The sequence below is a fragment of the Ascaphus truei genome, chromosome 1 (assembly GCF_040206685.1).
Source record: "Ascaphus truei isolate aAscTru1 chromosome 1, aAscTru1.hap1, whole genome shotgun sequence".
NCBI classification, from domain to species: Eukaryota; Metazoa; Chordata; class Amphibia; order Anura; family Ascaphidae; genus Ascaphus; species Ascaphus truei.
Window position 1 is genome coordinate 69,869,181 of NC_134483.1, and position 22,425 is coordinate 69,891,605.

General features: G+C 41.3%; 2 protein-coding genes across 7 annotated transcripts in view; one reads left to right on the forward strand and one right to left on the reverse strand.

Moving 5' to 3' along the window:
* The window catches only part of MTREX (Mtr4 exosome RNA helicase), a 75,977-nt gene extending 65,016 nt beyond the window's left edge, over positions 1–10,961 (forward strand). The window contains exons 24-27 of the mRNA XM_075589158.1: positions 400–456; positions 950–1,112; positions 7,061–7,165; positions 10,636–10,961. Coding sequence (XP_075445273.1) covers positions 400–456; positions 950–1,112; positions 7,061–7,165; positions 10,636–10,688 — 378 coding nt within the window. The 3' untranslated portion in view covers positions 10,689–10,961. The remainder of the gene's footprint in view (positions 1–399; positions 457–949; positions 1,113–7,060; positions 7,166–10,635) is intronic.
* PLPP1 (phospholipid phosphatase 1) overlaps positions 10,822–22,425 on the reverse strand; it is a 118,202-nt gene continuing 106,598 nt past the window's right edge. For all 6 annotated transcript variants that reach the window (XM_075589162.1, XM_075589177.1, XM_075589171.1 and 3 more), the window contains 3 exons: positions 18,150–18,207; positions 13,188–13,364; positions 10,822–11,376 (listed from right to left, as the gene is read on the reverse strand). In XM_075589162.1, coding sequence (XP_075445277.1) covers positions 11,254–11,376; positions 13,188–13,364; positions 18,150–18,207 — 358 coding nt within the window. In that variant the 3' untranslated portion in view covers positions 10,822–11,253. The remainder of the gene's footprint in view (positions 11,377–13,187; positions 13,365–18,149; positions 18,208–22,425) is intronic.

Consider the following 22,425-nt stretch of genomic DNA (forward strand, 5'->3'; position numbering starts at 1 on the left):
CTCTCACCCCCCGTCCCTTCATCCTCTCATTCCCCCCCCTTCATCCTCTCATTCCCCCCCCCCCCCCCTTCATCCTCTCATTCCCCCCGTCCCTCTCATTCCCTCCCCCCTGCCCCTCTCATCCCCCCCCCCCCCGTCCCGTCCCATCCCTTCATCTTCTCATTGCAGCTTCCTATTGGCCTGTGTGATGCAGGACCTTTAAACTGGACAGAGATACCAGCAGCACCTTTTTAGAGGTGCGCATCTCTGGGAGCAGGAGGACAGAGTAGTGGGATAACTCTTCATAGGTGGCTCAAGTATACACTGCAGTTACCTTTAGCTGTGGTATAACCTGAATAGATTTCCTCTGTCACTCCCTTATTTGTTTCCTCAGTAATTCTATCTCTTGTTTTGTTTTAGTCCAGTGAAATGCCCAAATTAACAGAACAGCTGGCAGGACCACTTCGTCAGATGCAGGTAATGTAATATCATACACTCCATCATCATCATCATCATCATCATCATCATTCCGTACAGCACCTATATACAATCATCTCAATTCTAATTGTACACATGGGGCTAATCTTTGGAGGGGGGCAGGCTGTTTTGTCTGTTGACATAGTCGATACATGATCAGTTTAGTAATAAAAATATGAATAAAACGAGAGTTGATGGCAGTAATGCATCTTTGAAAACTCCTGATTATACAATACAGTCAAAGTACGATTTCAAAATTCCTAATGTATTTGAATTTCCATATTCAATGTAGATTCAACCTAAATATATTTTTAAATAAAGGATAGTCACATTTTGTGTTTACCGCTGTAAAGGGGAGTGCTGTAAAAAGCAAAGTAGTTCCTCAGATGTTGTTTTTGCTGCATAGTGTAGATAAAAGGTGTTCCTTAAAGTGCAACCATTTGGTACAACCTGTAACACAGCCTGTACATTGTGTACATTGTTTGCTTTAAAGGAAACTGCTCGGAGGATTGCTAAGATTTCAGTAGAAGCTAAACTAGACCTGGATGAGGAGCTGTACTTGGGCTCCTTCCGCCCCAACCTCATGGATGTGGTGTACACCTGGGCAAACGGGTCAACGTTTGCTCAAATCTGCAAGATGACTGATGTCTTTGAAGGTAAAACTTGAAGGGTTAACAAGTTTGCTGCCTGTACACCGCGGAGCCAAATAAAAGTACATGGTCAGCAGTTTACTCCTTGCATAGTACCATTTCTGGAGACTTGATTTTTAGGTGGAGGGGGCTGTTAATTAAGGTTGTTGATTAAACAAACACCTACGTTGGTAAGCTCCCCCACAGAAAATGTTGTGCTAAAATGATGTTGCTGTTTAATTAAGGTATTACAGAGCTCTGTGAACCCTATTCTTCCCCTTCCTCAATACTTTTTCAACTTTGCATACCACGGTGTGTAGCCTGTGGAGTTATGTCTGTGGAGCCTCTGACTATTAGTACTCCCCTTTATTGTAACCTACAACACCTGAAGTCTCAGAATGGAAGACGTAATACAATCGATGCAGGGAAAGGAAAAAATTGGTACATGCAGCTAAAACATGCGAATCCCTAGAGCCAAGGCAAAGTCTAACGCCGAAAGCCTTTAATATATAAGCTTATCCTGCATGGTAGACCTCAACATCTTCTGTTTTTAGCCCATGTTGCAGACCCACCTGGCACTCGTGGCTTCTGCACAATATAACTTTTAACATTGTACTTCTGAAAACCACATAATTTAAAGACCTACAATTAAATGCTTACTATTAAATGAAGAGCTTTCATTGGTTAACTTCTCCGTTAATGTATCCCTGCACCTGATTGGTTGCTGATTTGAAATGTGAATGATTGCTACAGCAGTCTTGCCCTGCTAATATTGCATTCCCATCCTGCAAACAGGTAAGACAAGTATATTTTTTCGGACTCCTAATTGGAGTATTGCACAACAGACCAATAATTATTAGTGAGGAATTGCTGTCGGTCATTATTGCATAATCTTTACCAGTCCTGCTAGTGGTGAATAGACAGAAAACTGGACTCATCTGTTGATGACGAACCTTTACTTGACCAAATTAAACAGAAACTACATCAGCTTCCATTGAATAAAAGATCTGGCAAATCTTTAAAATGCAAATATATTTACATGTGTGCGTATAAGGCAGAATCTGTATGTTAAATGGCGTTATGCATTTTAGATAAGACACCTTTCCAGAAACCAATAAGAAGCAAACGGTGGCACTGTGTGTTCATTTGCATGTTATTACCCAGAACCCCTTGCTGCAGTGGAAGCATTGTATGCTAAAAGATAACGGGGAAAGGCAGGGCCGCAGACCTGTCTGAGACATGCGATTGTGGTCACAAGTGATTTTTATATTTTCTAGAAAGGTGTCCTAACCTGAACAATAAGCTATTCCAGTACATGGAGTTAGTTCTATAGTTCTTAGCAGTGTTGTGCAGGTCATTGCACTTCCTTCCTGCTTGTCAAGGAATTAACGTTTTCTTTTCAAATGACCTGGTGTCTTTTCATCTTTCTGACGAAAACCTCTTTTTTTTTGGCTTGGCTTCTAAAGAGCTACAGTATTTCCCCTGAAATATTTTGACTCTAATGACTTATACAGTAGGCGTTTGGAACAAAACAGCATAGTGTGCGGGAAAAGTGAAGGGCTCGTATTTCTTTCCGCGTTAGAAGTTCAGTGATTTATTTGTTTTCTCCACTTTACATAAAACTTCATAGCTGTGATTGTTTTGCTAATGTCATTCAACCTTAATATAATGTTCCTTTCCATTTTTAGAAACGGTATGGTTTTTGACATCTTTCATCTGATTTGTTAATAACTTTGCCCTTCAAACTGCTTTTCTATATCCTAGAATTTCACTTACCACCGGCAAACAAGTTACCATAGCCCCTCCGTTACCTAATCAGTCCGCACTTCAGAAGCATGAGGCCTTTCAGGAAAAAAAATAACTATCATTAAACAATATTTTAGAATTCCAAGTTCAGAACTAGGAGCCTTGGTGCCAGATTATCCGGTAATGATCTATTTTAAGGCATAGTTGAAATATTCGCACTGCAAAAAAATGGTTGCATGCATGTATTTTCTTGGAAGCTACTTTGTAACTCCACTGTGATTGTAAAGAGATCTGCAAAGATTTCCGTGATCTAGCATACTCTTAATGGTGGGATCTGGTAAGCCCCTGCGCAGAGTTGTATTCTGAGCAGAGTTCTCATAACCCATGTGTGCACTTTTTGTGCAGAGAATTCTGCTCCTTTCCCCAATTAGCACTTTCCACCGCATGTTTTCCCAAGCCCTCCTTTTGCTCTACTACCAATGTGGAGTCAACCTTCTTATTTTTGTTTGTAAATAATGAGTAAGTAGTGCACGTGTGCGTATGTACACACCACCCAACCTCTGTAGCCCGTTAATTCTGTATAAGGCTGTGATTATACACGCGGCGCAGCACAAATACTAATCATCCCCTCAAAATGCTTATACCAACCGCGGCCCTCGCGCCGCTTGCTACTGCAATGCGGGCGACAGTTGAAGCTTTTTCCAAATGTGTTTTCTGGTTGCGACGGCCGTGTCACATGACGCAGTCGTCCAATCAAGAAGCAGATTTCAGCCTGCAGTCGCACGCACAGAAGAATGTGCTTGTGTACATGTCTCTGTGACGTCAGATGTGCGCGCACGCAGTGCATCAGTATAGTCGGAGCCTAACCTTTATAGTCCCTCCAGATCTCCAGCACTTGCGTTAATTGTGGACAATTTTTTTGTATTTCTAACACTTTTTTTAATATTTTAAAAGCATGTGTTTGAGTGTCCCTGAAATTCAGGAAGAAAAATAGCACTTTTCATAACTCATTTGGTCTAGGGTTGCAATAGTGACAAGATCAATACATGTGTAACATCAATCTATTTGCCTGTATTCAAAAGGTTCAAATACCTTTCCAGTGTAAACTGTACATCTTTTTGTCACGGGAATATGTTCTGTTCGCGGAAGTATCCGATACTTACTAGTTTTCTCTCCTGGCTGTTATACTGATAATGCCATACGGTAATTCTTTCTTTAATTAACTGAAGTAGTAACAGATTATTTGCCTGTGGTTCCTTAAATAGTATTGTACAGATGGTAATGTAAAGCAGTTGGTGTAAAAACCAAGTTATTATTTATTTATAAGGTGACCTCATTCATTAGCACAGTAAGATTAAATATAACATACCTTCCATAACGTTATGATGTATTTAAGCTCTTATTAGACCAAAAAGTAAATACAGGCATTCCCCAGTTTAAGGACACTCGCCAGTAAGGACATATCGTCCAATAGGCAAACGGCAGCTCGCGCACGCGCCTGTCAGCACGTCCTGAACAGCAATACCGGCTCCCTACCTGTACCGAAGCTGTGCGCAAGCGGGGAGACTATAGAGCCTGTTACAAACACGTCATTTATATCAGTTATGCACGTATATGACGATTGCAGTACAGCACATGCATCGATAAGTGGAAATAAGGTAGTGATTCACTTTAAGTACATTTTCGCTTTTCATACATGCTCCAGTCCCATTGCGTACGTTAATGTGGGGTATGCCTGTACTATACAAGTGGTCCTCGCTTACCCGGGGGAATGCGTCCCGCAAACCGCCGTCGGATTGCGGATCAATGTTATTTGGCGGCGGTGACCATCGGATAGTGCGTCCAGTGGATTGCATTATGCGGCGTCTGATAACGCATCCGACTGAAATCGGGACGTTGGATACCGAGGACCACCTGTGCTGCCATGTTCATATTGCTCATGGTGATCACGTTTCACGTGTGGTAGACATTTTTCACAAGCTGTGGAAATTATAACTTTGCATATTTGGTCGTCTGAGAAATGTTTGGCTGGTAAACAGCTGATAAAGGCTTATCTGCAAGAACCACAGCTTTAACGAGTGACATATCACATGCAAGCGTTTAAGGTTCTGAGAAATTCTCCCAAGAGGACACAGATTTTGTGTTTTTACTGCAAAATTGGGGCTCGGAGCTTGCCAAAGTGCACCGCGGCTGTGCAGTAAGGATCTGGTTTCCATTTAGTTGTTTTGGGTTTATACTTCGTTCTGCCAATTAGATCCACATGTCTCTAAGCTTGTCTGATGCACAATAAGTGTCATCTTCAATTTGCCTTTGAATTCAATCTATTTGGCCAGCGGTGCGCAAACTGGGGGGCGCGGCGGTTACAGAGGCCCCGCACTCTTCCCCACGGCATTGAAATTAAATGCCGGGGGAGGCGTGAGGCCTCTGTAACTCCCAACCCTGGTCTCGGCCGGGTCTGCGGCAACACGGCTTAAAAATGCCGCAGCGGGGTTATGGGACGTCATCCATCGCCATGTCAACGCACATCAAATGACATGGTGTGGTGACATCACATGACCCGCGACGTCATTTGATGCCGAGTGCTTGTAGGGGGGGGCGCAAACGCTGCGGCTCACCTGCACGGGGGGCGCAGCTCAAGAACTTTGCGCACCCCTGTATTAGGCCATGTCCATAGTGGGAGTGAGCGACAAAAGGTTTTTATATTTTATATAAGGGCAAACCAGCCTCGTGACGCCACGCCTCCCTGTTGCGGTGGATGTCAGTCCACAGATAACACGACCAATAGGCGTGCACAACGCCATGCGCTCCGTCACGCTCGCGCCCTCTATATCCGAGGCCTAAAGGTGTATTTGTCATTCATGTCGAGTTGCAATCCTCAGCAGGTTCTTCAAGAACAAAATGTTTGAGTGGTGACAGCTAATTATAATTATAAACCAACAGGTAACATCTTTTTGTGATGGAGCATCCCTGAGATACCTACTTGTAACTTTGTGTTTTGAGGTTTGTACATGTAAGGGTTTTGTGGGGACTCTTAATAGTGCTCATTGTTGTTTACTAAACTAGTGGTTCCCCACCGTTTTTGAGCCGTGGCACACATAAATCTCCGGGCACCCCTGCTCTTCAGACCTCAGTCGTCCCCCTCCTCGCTTATCTGCACATACTCGCCCTCCTTTTTACAAGCACGTCCCTTAGTTCCTGAGATACTTGCTGCTGAAGATGGCAAATTGCTCCCCTCGAAGGGAACAAAATGGTGGTTTAAAGCTCTCACATTACGCGGGCCTACAGGAAGCGCAATGTCACCCACTGCGGCTTCCTCATATCCTGCGTGATGCAGGATTTAAATACCCGGACGTACCGGTGCTGCCTTTTTCAGGAGCCAGGGTGTCCACAGAGCGGACATTAGCTGCTACTTCCCGCCCTGGTAGTGATGTGTGATCCCAGGGGAACAACTGCTGCTTTAATGTCAAAAGGGCACTTGGTGAACGCGAAACCAGTAATGGCATGTGGTGGCTCTGGAATAGGTTGCAGTGCTGTCAAACTCGTTTGGGTCATCTCAACAGAGGACACCTGATACATGGGCTCGAGATTAGGTTCCTTTTAAAATTGTCAGGGCAGTATAAATCCCCTCAAACGTAATCCGCTAATCTGCCAATAGGGGGTGCTCTGCACACCACCTGTTGGTGACGAGGTTTCTTCCACATTGTGTCTCAAACCTGTAGTTTTCAGTGTGTTGTAAAGATGAAGGTGATTGTGAGGACTGACTGTGATCCTATAACTCTTCTCATTTGTCTGTGTTATTTCAGATTTGTCATATACTACAACTTTGTATTAACGCTGTTTCAATGTATAATACGTCTGTTAACCCCTTCTGCAATGTACAGTAGTGTTGGCCTTTTATAACACTGTGTCATGGTATCAGTGAAGTGTCTGGTTATAATGCTTCAAACGCCGCACAGTAATTAAAAAAAAAAATACTTTGCTCGGTTTAATTATTAATTGTGTAAACAATTACCAAGTGTACAGTAAAGCGTCACTTCTCACTGCACGGTGTGTGCTGAACATCAGTCAGAAGTTAATAAACAATATCCTCCAATAGTAAAATCCAGGTTTGGCTAAATACCAATGCATCATTGGAACCCTGTTTTGTGGATGTACACAATCCTCGCCTGCTGAGCGTGTGCCCTTCTTTGCTTTTATACTATAATGTTGCGGTTTTCTTTTTCTTGCAGGTAGTATAATTCGTTGCATGAGACGGCTCGAGGAATTGCTTCGACAGATGTGCCAAGCAGCGAAAGCCATTGGAAACACAGAACTGGAAAACAAATTTGCAGAAGGTATGCGGATGATCTAAAAAAAAAAAAAAAAAAAGGGGCAAACTCTTGAATCCTCTTTGTGCCGACAGCACGGGGTGATCACGGAGTTTTGATAAATACTCTGGTACTATTCAGGTGCCGATGCAGGGTATCGCCCCCAATCTGGTGTTGGCGGCCAATAGTTAGTGCCAGAACGGGTGAAATACTCGACCTTGGCGCTTGATGAACCTGCCCCTAAGGCTTTGCCTCAATGGTTTCCAACCTGTGGTTCTTCACAATCCTGGTGCTTCCAGTTGATGTGGGTTAGTGAGCCAGAAAGAAATAATGTAAGTTAAATTGCAATCATCTCAAGAGTGTAGTGTATTTCTATAGGAATTATATAAGTTTAGATGCCCCCTAAACTTAGAAGAATGAGTAACCGTCTTGTTAGTTTTGTACCGTAGGACATACATAAAAAGTCGGAAGTCATCATAACTGGCTGGTCATCTCCAGGCTTGTGACTGCTTGTCTGTATTCTCTGGTTCACCATGGACCTAATCCATACATATCCATATGTTAGTACAAAAACAAAAAGAGAAACAGCGCAAGAAACCTCAGTGTAGGATGTAAAAAATTATATTATTAAACGGGTGAGTATTGCACGTACATCAATAAAAGTATATATTAGCATGACATGTTTAGGGACATGTTTCCACATCAGCAAACTGCAACTGTGTCCGATCACGTTGATTCAGCCCAGACAAGGAGATCAGATCCCTTCCCTCTCTGGCAGCGGTCTCTGCAGTCCTTCCTCTCGGTTAGGTGTATCTCTCACTGTGTAGTGAGGATGCTGCTGCCGTGGATGTGAAGAGAAATAGACTCCTTACTGGTTCCGGGTATCGGGTCTTTGCGGACACACTGATGACGTCATCAAAGCTCCGTCACTTCCGTCGCGTCTTTTACAATTTTGCCGATGCACAATGTCCCAAATAAAGTCAATAGATATTGAGTAATAAGTTGGAACGCGCCCTCTTCCTACGCGTTTTGTATACGGATATACTTCGTCAGGGAATTTTTTCACTCTATATCCATAAGTTAATACAGCATGTCGGTGTGAAAGATGAAGATGGTATATAGGGTTAACGCGTATCATGTGGATTCTGAGGGATAGAAACACATCTCGGCACTAAAGTCATTTGGGTGTGAAAGATGAAGTTTCCTGGCTGCAGAACTGGAGCAAAGTTGGCGGGGGGGGGGGGGAAAGCCTGTGGATTTATTGGGGGGTGGTCTTCAGTGGTTCTCAACCTGAGCTGGGGTACCCCTGAACGTTGGTTTTTTTTTAAATTTATTTTTAAATATCAGGGAACACCTGCTCTTCAGACCTCACTCTTCAGATCTCCATTTTACAAGAATACACTCACCCACCCTCTTACACCCTCCATTTACCCTCACTCATCAGACTAACCTTTTTACTCAACACACCACCTTTATCCCCCTGCTCAAATAGCACACTCGCCCTGTTAATCAAACACATTTACCCCTTTTTACTCCCACCGCTCAGTGAGAGAGCCCTGCGCTGCCTGGTGATGGAGGTTACTGTGTCTCCTCTATGCCAGGCACAGAGAGAGGAGAGGCGGATTGCAGCCTCTACATCTCCAGGCAGCGCAGGACAAGCTTGCTGAGTTTTTCGAGGCTGCAGCACCCTTGGCGCAGAGGGTCGTGGCACACCAGGATTCCCCTGCACCCTTGTTGAGAAACACTACTGTCGGTGCTACTAGACATTGACACTCTGGTTCTTATGCAATAACATAAGATTACACTATTCTATACTATCAAATGATGATTAATTGGAATTTTGTAACATACCAAGAGCTGTTTTAATGCCCGTGTATTTGGGCCTAGCTGTGGTTGTCACGCCCCACTTTTCGGAGACTGATTATATAAGACCCTATTGACTATCTAGGCAAAGCGGAATCGCTCCAAGCTTGTGAAGCATAAACTACAATGAATTGAAAGCCAAGTAATCTCTTCTCAATTGGAAGTTGCACTTGGTTCTACTTAAAGAAAATGATTGCCAGTGATCTTTAGCATGAATACTATTGGTTTATAGGTTATGCAAAACTAATCAGGGGGCCATAGCTGTGCCCTCCCACTTTTTCTTAAAAGCAGGTCCCTTACCCCCACTCCCCCAGCAGAGCATTTAGCCATGAGATTTATGACTACAATTTAATGGTTAATAATGTATTTTGCTTTAAAAATCATTCAAATTGGACTAGGCAGGCCAGAAGGGCAACACGTTTGTGTCCCATTCTGTTTTTGGGTCACTAGCTGCCCTACACATTTGTACGTGCCTTTTTATTCAAGAAACGTATCCAGCTGCATCTTCCATACATTCTGAATTTGCTTCGAAATATCTCCCCTCTTGTATACACTTTGGGGCACTATGTTACTATTTCTGGAAATCCGGCATGACTTCAAATGTTGAAAGCCTAAGAACAAAGCATGATACAATCTCTGCATGAGCCACATATCTCACCAGGCTACAGAGCATGGCATACAGGATCAGTAACAAACCCAATTGATATTCTTCAGTAACTTCATGTGGAGAACACTGCATGCGTTTCCGACCCATTGATATATATCATTAGCATAGTTATACTGGAAACAGCTTGCGTAAGTTGATCTTTTGTTTTGATTAAAAGCTGTGATATTTCCCTGGGAGAGGAAACTGAATTCACATTATCATTCTAGTCCTAGTTGATATTTAAACACTATAGGCTTTTAAAATGTACACCTTCATACTATACTTACTGACAGACTTGCTGAAAAGCAACATAACACGGAATACTGACTTTTTCAAAAGTAACTTTTTTTCATTTTAAACAAAGGGTGGGTAGCAGTGTTGGTCTTTTCTTCCATGTAGTAACAAAGGGGGGCGTAGGTGGTATGATACCTTTTTATTGGACCAACAAGTAGTTATGTTACAAGCTTTCGAACACCTAAGGGTTGTAACTTTTCAAATACTTGTTGGTCCAATAAAAGATACCATCCCACCTAAATCCTCTTCTACCTTTGTTACTACATTTTAAACATAATTTGAGATACAGCCGATGTAACGTGTGGCTTTTAATTAGCCCACATCGCCGGAAAATCAATCCCATTTAGAAAGCCCCTAAACATGTAATTGTTGGGTGTAACCTCTAAACCTCATATTTGTACGTCCAACACGAGAGCCTGTTATTTCTAGAGATGAACCTTGGGAATGAATGTAATTACTTGGGATTTCAGACTGCTCTCCCTCTGTTTTCTTTGTTTCAGGAGCGCTCCAGATTGAAAGACTTTTTTTTTTGACCTACTGTATTTCTATTGCATGCATTAAGAATGTAACCATTAATTAGACAGCTACTTCCTCACACAGGAAATAATAGTTCTACCTTTTATGTGCTGTGTAATGTTTTTAGGCCATTAGCACGTTTGAATTGCTAATTTTGTGTGTTCTCTTATTTTTAAAGGAATTACAAAAATCAAAAGGGATATTGTGTTTGCAGCGAGTCTGTATCTCTAAGGGGAATGGATTCAAGAGTCCCGGATCGGGCCCCTGAAGTCGGTCTGTGAAATACCCCCAGGCAGTGAGCAGTATCTGTTGTAACCGTTCGTGAGGACCAGCACATGGTGACAAAACCAGGGGAGGACAGATGTTTGCTATAAAACTTTTTAATGTTTCTGTGGTATAATTTGCATCAAAAGCAACAGGTGGAGCAAAGCAATATTACACAAGTGTTTGTACATAAACGGCGTTTCCACACTATTTTAATAAAAAATATTAGTTTGAATACCACATTTCATTGTTTTGTGTATAGCTGATAAATGCTTCAAACAATTACTTTTTAAAGCTAGAACATATATATAAAGGTGTTCCTTTAACTATATACAGGTAAAGTGGGCATCCAACAGGTATAGCAGCAGTCCAATAAACACTTCGGTGCCAGGGAGGCTAGCAATGCAGGACCCCTCTTGCACTTTAGGGGTTAAAGGCTTTTTAATTTTACATTTTTAGAGTGTAAAAAAAAATCTTCTCAAATGACTTCCGTCTAAAAGCAGGATATTTGTGTTTAAGTGGCAATGTGACTTCATGGCTGGTGACTGTTATAGTGATTTCCATTGGTTGGGGTCTCGTGCAGTGTGGTGTGGGAATCTTCCTCTGGCTTAAAACTGTCCTTCCGGTCTTTGAAGAAATCGGACACGTACACAACCTGTATAGTATAAAAATACAGCAGGTTAGCACAGCGCATGTCTTTCCCTAGGTCCCTCTCCAGGAAACAAATTGCTTTGTGGAAAAAAAAAGTGTTAAACTCTTGCTCAGTCACATCACTTAAACTAAAAGCTTAAGTTTTATGCATTATTTTTGTAACTGCTCAAATAGGAGAAATTAGGATTTTATTCTAATAGTTTTAACGCAATAATCCGCGCTGATCGCCATTGTTTTGCATTTATTTAATTTTAACAGATATCCTCCTGCGCTTTCCAACAGTGATTCTCTGTTCAGTTGATCTACACGTTTGAAATGTTGTGGCCGGGGGGTAATGGGGCCCTCCCCTGAGTGCAGTGCAGACTTTAGGTTACCGTGGTAACCTCAAGCTATGATTTTAACACTAAAAAAACAGGACATGCTCAGGGGACAAGTTCAACTCAAAGACTTCTGGGGGGGAGAGGGTTTGCTGCTTCAAACATCTGCAAATAACTACCTGCATTCAACTGGGATATATACAGTGTGCTACTGTATAAACGGCTGAGGCAGGATGAGACACTACTTTTTTTTTTTTGTGACACTAAATAAACATCTGCACTATTGTATGTAAATTTGATTGATTGGTTTAGAAACCTTTTTGTCTGAAACATCTTTGCATTTAAAATGTCAGCAACTCGTCTTCGTATGTGACCTATGCCATAAACAAGTGTTTCCCAGCCGGGGTTCTGCAGCATCCCGGAGTCCCGTGAGAGGGTCTAAAGGGTGCCCCGATCTCCCAGGGCAAAGCGGCTACATGGGGGCTGGGCACTTTCCTCTATTCTGAGTAGTGCAGCCAATCAGGAGGTGGTGTCGGGAGCCTGCAAGGTGGGGCCAAGCAGACAGAGGAAGCAGCATGGACTGAAGTGTGTGTCCTGTGTGTATTTGTCCTGTCCCTTGGTGTGTGTTTTTGTGACTGCCCTTTAGGAAGAGGTGCCTCAGCGACAGAGCACTGTGATTAGGGGTGCCCTGAGGAAACAAAAAAGTTGAAACCACTGCTGTAGACCATACATATTTTTATGGGCTACCGCCTATTTGTAGGCGCAACATATTTTAGATATACTCTACAAGAATCGGGACTAAATCCTACAAACAAAACGAAAATACATTGATACCAGTTTCTAAAGTGTAAAGTGTGACACTTGCTGCTAAAGATATCACAAGCAGCAGAATATAAAACCAGGACGTTCAATGTTACATTTGATCTGGCAAAAGTTAGAATCTTACTGTATTGTCAACCTAAGCTTATAACTGTATCCAGTTCCATGTTACATAGAAATGCATGCCCGAATCAGAGTGCACTCATTGGAGCTAGAGAACCAGCACTAAATTAAAACCCATGGTATCTGGTTAGTACCACTACATTGGGGGGGGGGGGGTGTCTGTCTGTGAATGCTAAGGGAGTAATTTCTTTATCTGCCAAAAATCCCCCTAGACTGAGGGCAGTTTCACTGGCATTTTTATTCGAAGAACGTTCAATTACTTGATTTAGCAAAAAATATTGGGATTGGTTTTGGATTTTAAAAATATGGGGGATGGGGCCGGGGGGGGGTTCTAAACTTGGTTGAAAAGTGCAAAGAAAACAAATATCCTATTGCCTTTAATAGGATTGTTGTTTTTTTGTTAGAGAATTGCACTTGTTTCCCGTGACATCTGTGTGTGATCCAAAATCATTCACGTTTTCTACCATCTTCGATATCCCTGATATCTATCTGCGGGGGCCAGTGGGGCTCTCTGTAAGCCGGAGAGTCCCTGATGTAGATGAACAGGTAAACTTACAATCAGCACAGCTACGATTGCTCCCTGTATGAGTCCCGTCAGAACATCGCTCCAGTGGTGCTTGTAGTCAGACACTCGGGAGAGGCCAACATAGACAGATACTGCAACCAGAGCAAACTGAAGGGTGGGACGTACAAGTCTAGCCCAATCTCCTTTCATTCTCGACTGAAGATACAGCTAAAAAGGAAAACAAATGGTTACACAATGACGTACTGTTTAGTTGCAATGAATAGGTATTCAGTGTAGGGATATACACATTAAATTGCAGACACCTTCAGCTCCGACAGTGAGTTCCATTCCTGTTTGAGGGCATATGGTCGTTGATCCTATGTCATGTTATGAATTGGTTAGACACAAGTACGCTTTTACATGTATAGATGGTTTATCAGGTTAGAAACCGCATAAACCACAGAGCAGCAGTAGGAGGATGGGGGAAAAAATGCCCATGGACTCTACTGCTTGAAAATGAACATGACTTTCTACCACGGCCTAGTTTTAGTAGCCATATGCTGTGGGTCCTGGAGAAATATAGGTGTAGGTAGGCCGTACTACCCTTTTAGGAGACCAACATTAGAATTCTTCATAGATTAAATGATAGTGTACAGAGCTTTCAAAACAGAATATATTTCTTTTAAATGATATGTATGTAGTAATGTGCTTTATTGCTTTGCTCAGGTTTTTATTTTAAGCAAACAGGAACACACCTCCCTGCTTTCCCTTATTAGTCGTTCTCTCCCTCAATGAGTTCATTGGTTTTCCACTGCATACATCCTCATTATATTTATAACCACACATGCGTCACTGGCACTGGTCAATGAAACATCAGCTGCTATCACCAACACGTGCGTTCTTATCTTAAGTAAATTTTAATTACCTTTACACCAGTGTGCTCTGATTTATGAAAGATAAGCACATTGTTTTTAGCCTCCAAACACTCCCTGTGAAGTGCAATGCAGTTACTGCATCATGATGGGGTGTAATACAATTTACAGCAAGGCAATATTCAAGGGCCACCAACAGGCCATGTATTGGGAATATCCCTGCTTCAGCACATGTGGTTTAGTCCTTCTGAGTGAGCCACATGTGCTGAAGCAGGGATATCTCTAAAAGCTGACCTGTTGGTGGCCCTTGAGTGGGGTTGGCCGCCCCGATGTAGGATAGTAATTTCATTAGATTTGTTATTTAGGCCACTAAAGACCATGGGGTTCCTGATATATGGGGTGTGTCAGTAAGGCTGCCTGAAGGTTAATATGGAGGTTCAAACTGACTTGCTAAAACTCTGACTTAGTACGGAGATTGAAAAGACAGACTTGAGGTTTTCTAAAAAAAAAAACTAATGCTCTCTAGTAAAACACCAACAGACACTAGTAAGAGTTGGGTTATTGGTTATATCTGTGGGACTGAGGAACGCCAGTGCAAGCAGTGCAACGCACTGCATGTTATAGCAACTTTAGTTATATAGGAGTAGTGGGAAGTTGAAAGTCAGACACTTGTGTATTTTCCAGAGGATTTACCGAGCATGCAAAAATGCAATGAAGCAATACAGCCCAGGGTGTCTGGAAAATACCAGCGCTGGTCCCTTTGGCACGGAAAGGGTCAATGTAATGCAATCTCATCTTCAGTTTGCGAAACGTAACACCGTCGTGCACATTGAGCTTTAAACTTGACAGTCTTGATAAAGCCTAGGCTAGGGCATTAATAATCTACAGGAAGCCGTAATGAGAATGTTGTTCGCACTAATGGAATGTGAGTGTTTGTGTATCTGCCTGAACAGGTCTCCATGGTAACATGTAATTAAAATGTTGCTGCAGCGTGGGAGTGTTTTTGTTTTGTTTTTTTTTGGTCTGTAAGCGCTAAACAAGTGAGACGTTCAAAATAAGGCTTAAAGTAAACTACCAACGGACATAGCAGATGAGGTAGAAAAGACGTATGTCCATCAAGTTCAACCTCTGCTGACATGACACTTAAATGTCCACATTAGCAATACATATAGCAACAGCATGAAAGCACTTGTCATGTTATAACTTCCCTGCCATTTTTCAATTAGTTTCATTATTTAAGTTATGGTGACAATAGCATTAAAGTCATAGTCAGAAAATGGTGGGAAAGTCTCAGCGGGGAAAGGATGCAGCAGCCACTTCCGAGCTGTGTGTAATGTATAAGGAGCGCAGAACAGATGGGGAAAAAAATATTTATTCAATAGCTACTGGTCACATGATCCATTTATGCCTTGGTATGGCTGAGCAACATTTATATTTTTATTGGCAGTGACGGGCTCAAAGTATTTCTAAATCTGAGAGATGTAAGTTATTTTTATGATCCAGATTACAACACAGAATTAATAATTAAACAGCAATAGTGCTGATCTGGACACTTATCGCATGGGAACGCCTATTGAAGATGCAGTTTAATGAATAACCCACATGTAAATCACAAGGTATAATGACCAGGAACCAAAGAACTGTGCTTACTGAAGTCTCTCAGGGATGCAGGTGCCTGTCAATGTCACTTGTGGTGCTTTGTACAGTTGCATGCTGCACTAGATGGTAACATAAGAGATCTAATGCCTGGTCTGATGTTCTAATTACCCCCAGGTTTATTAATTTTTATCTGTTCAACCTGGCATCGTCAACAAGACAAATTCCCAACTAATTGGTATATATTAGAGACTTTTGCCTCTTGGCTCAGCAGCAATGCTGTGTCCATAACTATTGTATCTTCCCAATCAAGAAGAAAGGGATACAATATAATATGAACCAGATATAACACCCAGTCTGACATGGTCCTGGTGGCCTCCCAATTCAGGAAATGGAAATGTAAAGGTAAAACAAAAAATATCTGCTTTAAGAACACAGAATTTGTTATATATTTTTTCTTGCAAGCAATTTAAGTTTACCTTTACACCGCCATAACCCACGCGCCACTGGCCTTCTGGCTATAGGCAGGAAAACACCCTTATGCTCCACTTTCATTTCTATCAGGTTGACCTCCCCAACAGATTAGCCCCAAAATAGTTCAGCTCAGATAATTTTTTTCTCTCGTTGACACAGATGCATTACATCTGCTGGTATATGGTCATTGGTATGGTATGGAGTGCCATTGCATGCCTGTGAAGGGGTTAAAAAACACGACTTTTAGGATCAAGTACAGAACCAATTTTTTTATTATTTTTAATAGGGGAATAATACTGGTTTGGCACGACAATGAAATGTACAGATATGTATCCATATTTTATTTAAAAACTGATCTATATACACACACCGCAACCTCTTACTTTCTTCAATATGATCTCAAAAGCATTTTGATTTCCCAGGCCTTCAGCAATAGATCTTTAGCACAACTCCGGTTTGTGCCAACAATAACCAAATCTAGTATTATGCAGAATCCATAGAGCAGTGTGGGGAGCTGCTTATATTTCAGCTCATTCAAAAAGAAAACCAATTATAAACCTATTTGTAGCTACATGATACTGAGCAGATTGGGTATGCGGTCACATTTTTGCAGATAAATGCAACTTATCACGTTTTTTTAAATAATTTTAATAATCCCAGTCTCCTATAACGTTCACATTTTAACCACCCACCAAATTAGTAACATATTTACAGCCCTTACTGTCTCCAGCGAAATGAAGTACGTGAGCTGAAGCTGCCAAAATCCCTTTGGCGTCCAATGAATCCCTTCGCAGACTGCAAGGCATTGTCATGACTGTCAATATCTATTGTTAGTACTATGGCCTTGGACAGAATGTGTACGAGTCCTGTCCCTAGTAAGCCAATCAATTGGAATTTTCCATCCCCCTTCTGCTGGGAACATTGTGTGTACAATGGCAGCCCACGGTGCAGAGATCACCAATGTACCATAGCATACAATAATGTATGTTTGCATGTAATTGTAGCTTTTCACCAGAGACCATTCTTGTTGGAGTGCCACAGAATAAAATAAAAAGGTAGATGGTCTGTTTGTAATTTGTGAACAGACATTTTTCTTCCACTGGATATCAATTTGCTGTACAGTCCCATGCAGCAGGTCAAGGCCATTTTATTTATTTGCATCCTGTTAAAAGTTAATGTTTCCCTTTTCTCTGAGCCCACTGAGGACAAATAGATCAGCTGCGTATGTTTATCTGTTTGAACAATGATCGTTTCATAATTACCCTACAAACAATGGGCAAAAAAAAAAAAACAGTCACTTCTAGTTTTCAGGACTGAAAGTGTAATCAGCAAAAGACATTAGATAAAGATTGAAAAAAAAAAACATGGAAGTACAAAAGTACTTTTTAAAGATGGCAATCGCCTATATTTAGGCTATTAAACATAACTGTACTTCGTGCATTTACATCCTAGGAGGGACTGCCCCTTTATTGTATATGTAATGGGAAATTGAAAAGGAAAGGCCACTGTAATTTATTTATTTCTCTTCAAGTACCTTTCTCAAAAGTGCTTTCTGTGGAAGATGGATCTTTTATGTCCTTATCTGGACACCGAAGCTGGGGAACTTCATGTTTTGGAGGTGGAAAAACATCAACATATTTTAAAGATGCACAAAAACCACTAGATGCTGCATGTAAGTTCTGCCTGTGATTGTAACTTTGAGAGCATATAATACAGTATGGTGCTGAATGGCCCTTAGTCTGAAAGTGTTGATACCACTGATCCAGCGATGTTGCATGGAAAGCCCCATTTACTTCAATGGGGCATTTCGTGCAATATCCCTGCATCGACCTATCGCAGCTTACTGAATAAGGGCCCAGGAGTAGCGTGCGCAAACTCAATTAGCCCCATAATACTACTGATTACAATCCGTTTTATGCAGATTACTGAAACGTTCTCTTTTCTCTCTTATTATCCCCTGTACTGCCAGAACGGCACTGAGTGGGTTAACCTACTCGTGGCCAATAAAGCACATATTTAAACATCACCTTGGTGCGAATATACACTGTACTTAACACAAAAATATACTTACTGCTAGGAACAGCATGCAGTACATGGAGAAGGAGGAGTGGCCGGAGTAGAACGAGAGCCTACGAAAACATGAGAGTTATTTTAATGATTGTTAACCAGGAAGAACCAGACCATATTATTTACACTACACATTTTGCAGTATTATTCACTTATTCGCAGATCGGGCTGCAACACTTTGGGGGTTATTTATTAAACTGCAATAGTCCTGATCGGGTAACTATTGACTTCAATGGGAGTTTCCATGCAATAGTGCCACCATTGGCACAATTGCAGTTTCATGAATAACCCCACGTGTACAGAAGGAGTTTGTGACAGGCGTCCAGACAAGAAAAGGTTAAGGATGCAATCCCAAGTAGGCACAGCTACTGGTATTACAAGGTTACACTACTCAGCCACGCAACAGCTGTGGTGCACTGTGAACATTTGTTTATGTACATTCATCTTTAACTTTCCATATCTAGGCCTGAAATCCTAACTGTGAGCAGCACTTTAACACGTTCTCCTGACGGGCAGGATTTGGCGGAGGATTTTGATCCTTTACTGTTGACATCTCTGGTTATCTGGGTTCTTCTGTGTATGTGAATTGGGAGAAAAAGGAAAATGTATTTCCTTTAAAAATAATAATGCCAATTCAAAGGGACTTCAAAGAATAGCAACACAATATGATCTTTTTACGGGTTTGCTCCTAACAAACAATATGACTCTGCAGACCTCTTTGTCTGCGTCTGGAATGTGCAGTACTATGGATGCAGGCATACACACATGGGTTTATCTGCACAAAGGCTGCAATATGCGTGAGTGCGGGAGCATTCACCGCACTGAGCCCGAATGATAATGGAAATACCTCAGGCTTATTACACTAATCAGGAAGACCATCTATTTGAGGGGAAATATTTGAAGTATGTCAATCACCAGAAAACAAAAGTCTGCCATTTCGTTCATTGAATACAATCTTTTGATTTAACACCTTTAGAGTGAACTCAAAGAATAAAGTTGGAAACATTCCAGTGCTTTTTTTTTCCAAGTACTCTCATTCGGATCTAATAAATAGGTTAAATCCAGGCCAGGGCCAGGCCCTGCTATGCGCATGAGCAAATTGTACCAGGCATCCCAGGTCTTTTCTTGTGATGAGGGAAACTTCCTTCTATTTAGCCAGAAAATTTTTCTCCCTGATGATGATCCTCTCCGTGGACGTTTAGGAGATGTCCCTCAACCCCTTGCTCGAGGAGCGCTTTCATTTTGGGATATCTTTTGCACTCTTTTTTATAGTAAATCTTGTGATTGAAGGGTATAAACATACAAGTGCAACAAAATAAGGACCGCTTCAAAAGCTTGAGTACCTGTAATCGCTATACCGTCCCAATTGAGGTAAGTATGTTTCTGCCATAATATCCACAGTACAAGAAGTGAACAAGGGTCTCACAGTCCTCATATAAATTGTAACCAGAGGGTCATGCAACATATTACAAGCCCCCGGGCTGTAACTGGGTTTACAGTAACTGTGTCCTTTCCTAGAACATGTGGAACCAGCTGTTGCATAATAGTGTGTGAAATATATGCATTAGTCCCGATTAAATCCTGTGCCAATGTTTTGCCCACTGTCTCCTGTACGATTTAGTTACTCCAGACCCTGCGATTCATCGCTACACACACAAAATGTAGGTATTTGCTCCTTGCTGCTGTGAGATTGAATGCATTGCCCTTAAATGAAGATACCAATTATGGTCGTTAAAACCCATGCTCCTGTCAGCAGCTGGGGATACTATGTCTCAGGAGACGTGTCTACATGTGATTAGTTACACAGAGGCATGTGAGAATCTGACAGCTTTGTTTTTCATGGATAAGACGCATAGAGATGGTTCTCTCTTTTCAAGTGCGTGCAAGAAAGATACACAGAAAGCAAATGATTTGCCTAAAGTTACATTGGTGAGGCTCGAGCCCAGATGTACGAGACAGAGCAGAGCTGTAAAGTTTCTCATGCAGAGCTATGTTAGGGGAACTGCCCCTTTAAGCAATGTGCATTCAATGAATTGAACATTTAGGCGACTTATTCTCTTGCAGCAGGGCCTGCATGGCATTGCATGTCGCCTCTGGCAGGGATGGGGTTACAATAAGTCAAAATGCCTCTGGAGACTGGAATGACGCATGCAGAGTTCAGCTACTGCCAAACCAGGGGAGCAGTCTGTCTTTGGTTATATTAAAACTAAATAAAAGCTTTGATCTTTCATTCAAGCGTTACAAATTATTTACACTAAAGATATTACAAGTAGTTTCACGTTTACAAAAGTTATCTTCTTCCAAGCTGCTGTCTTTTTTTTTTCTTCTAAACTTCATCCTTAGGAGAACTTATAAAGCACAACGGGTTTTATGGTATAATCTTTTATTTATTTATTTTGTATAATGTTTTTAAAATAATTCTCCTCACCTAGAGTTTATATGAGACATCAACCAACCTACACAGAGTAATTCACAATGTATTATTTCCTGTTAAAACATTTTATATTTCTCTCTCTCGATGCTGTGGATGAGATGGGGCGCAAATACATTTTTTTATTAGAATGACCAAATTGCCCATATACAGGTAAACAGAAGCAGAAAACCAGTGCTTATAGTATAGAAATGCATCATCCCCTGCTCTCACTCAACCTTTTGGATGGCCCATGACATAGCCACAGCAACATGGGGTCTGGCACACCAGTGGCCCGTGACCGTGGCTACTCCATGTGCTGCATACTCATTTTGTTGTGGAGCACTGATTACAGTCCAGCGTGCAGAGAAAATGAAGGGGGAGAACTCCTCATCCATGCTCGTCTCTGATGTCGCGATCACGTAATCGGGATGTGCTAAAGGGCTGTGGCACTCTGGTTCAGCAGGCCACTCCTGCACGCAAAGGGTTAATGTAGTGTGTGTATGGACAGCACAGTTTGTTATTATTGATGAGGTTAAATAGTTAAGTATAATGCCTGGTCTTGTTTTTATTCTCACCATGCCTTTCAATTCCAAAATAGGCATGTACATTTCTGTTACGGTGTATACACGGCCGGTGCAAAAGCAGAGAGAGAATGAGTAGTAACAGTATTATGAACACTGTAGTAATTCCATACCACAGCTCTCCAAGTAACTGCGATTGCAGACACCCATCTTGCATTTCTGGTTCCTCTGGCAGCAAACCCGTTATTTCATTATAGATTTAATGGTGCAGATCTTATGTTAAAGGAGCAATCCAAGCAATATCCTACATGTGAGGTTCCTTTCTTTTATAAATCAGTTGTGTAGTATTAGATACATACAGTACTGCATTTATTTTTTAATGCAACGCTTAATGCCATTTTTAATGAGTTTTAATGTACTGAACACCCTTTGATTTCTATAGCAGGCTTTAGCACGCCTCCCCAGCAGTGCAAGATCATTGTAACACTTTCCTGTGTGTGATCATCTGTTTCCAATATTCCCAGCAGTTTCAGCTGCAAACTGTAACAATAGATAGGGTTACCTTAGTAATATAAGGATAGATTGTAGCTGCTGAGTTACACAGAATGAAGGATTGATTGGAACTGAAAGGCAGCCATTTAGTGAACCCTGAAGCAGGCTTGTTGCTGATCGATCACAGGAGAACGAATCGATCAGCAGCTGAAGTAATTTGTTTTCAATAAAAGGCAGCATATATTTTGAAAGTGCAGCTTAGATCATCTCTTAAATGGGAAGCTAGCAACCCAATATACAGTTATTATTTATTTTTTTAGTAATTTTCTGTAGGGATATACGGATTTCAAAATGAACGGATGCTAAAATTATGCAGTTACCTTATCTTGGTGCTGTGTATTTTTTTCTCCTCCATATAAATCACTACCACTTTATATGTAAGAGTTTTGCAGGGGTATTTCAATAGTCGAGATTGTCTGTTTTGGATTATATTTAATTAACGAACCCCTAAATCATCTTTCTAAACATTGTGATTATCGTGATTTCCTTAATGTTATTTTCATATATGTACTTTGATGTAGATTTGTAGGGAGCCATGTATCAAATATCAGTATGTAGAGGAAATGAGACAAACATGACACCATTACTACAAAGTAACTTAATCAACTATTTATTTTCTACTTTATGATCGATTATATATATATATATATATATATATATATATATATATATATATATTATATATATAATATAATCGATCATATATATATATAATCGATCATAAAGTAGAAAATAAATAGTTGATTAAGTTACTTTGTAGTAATGGTGTCATGTTTGTGGTATCAGTACCGTGG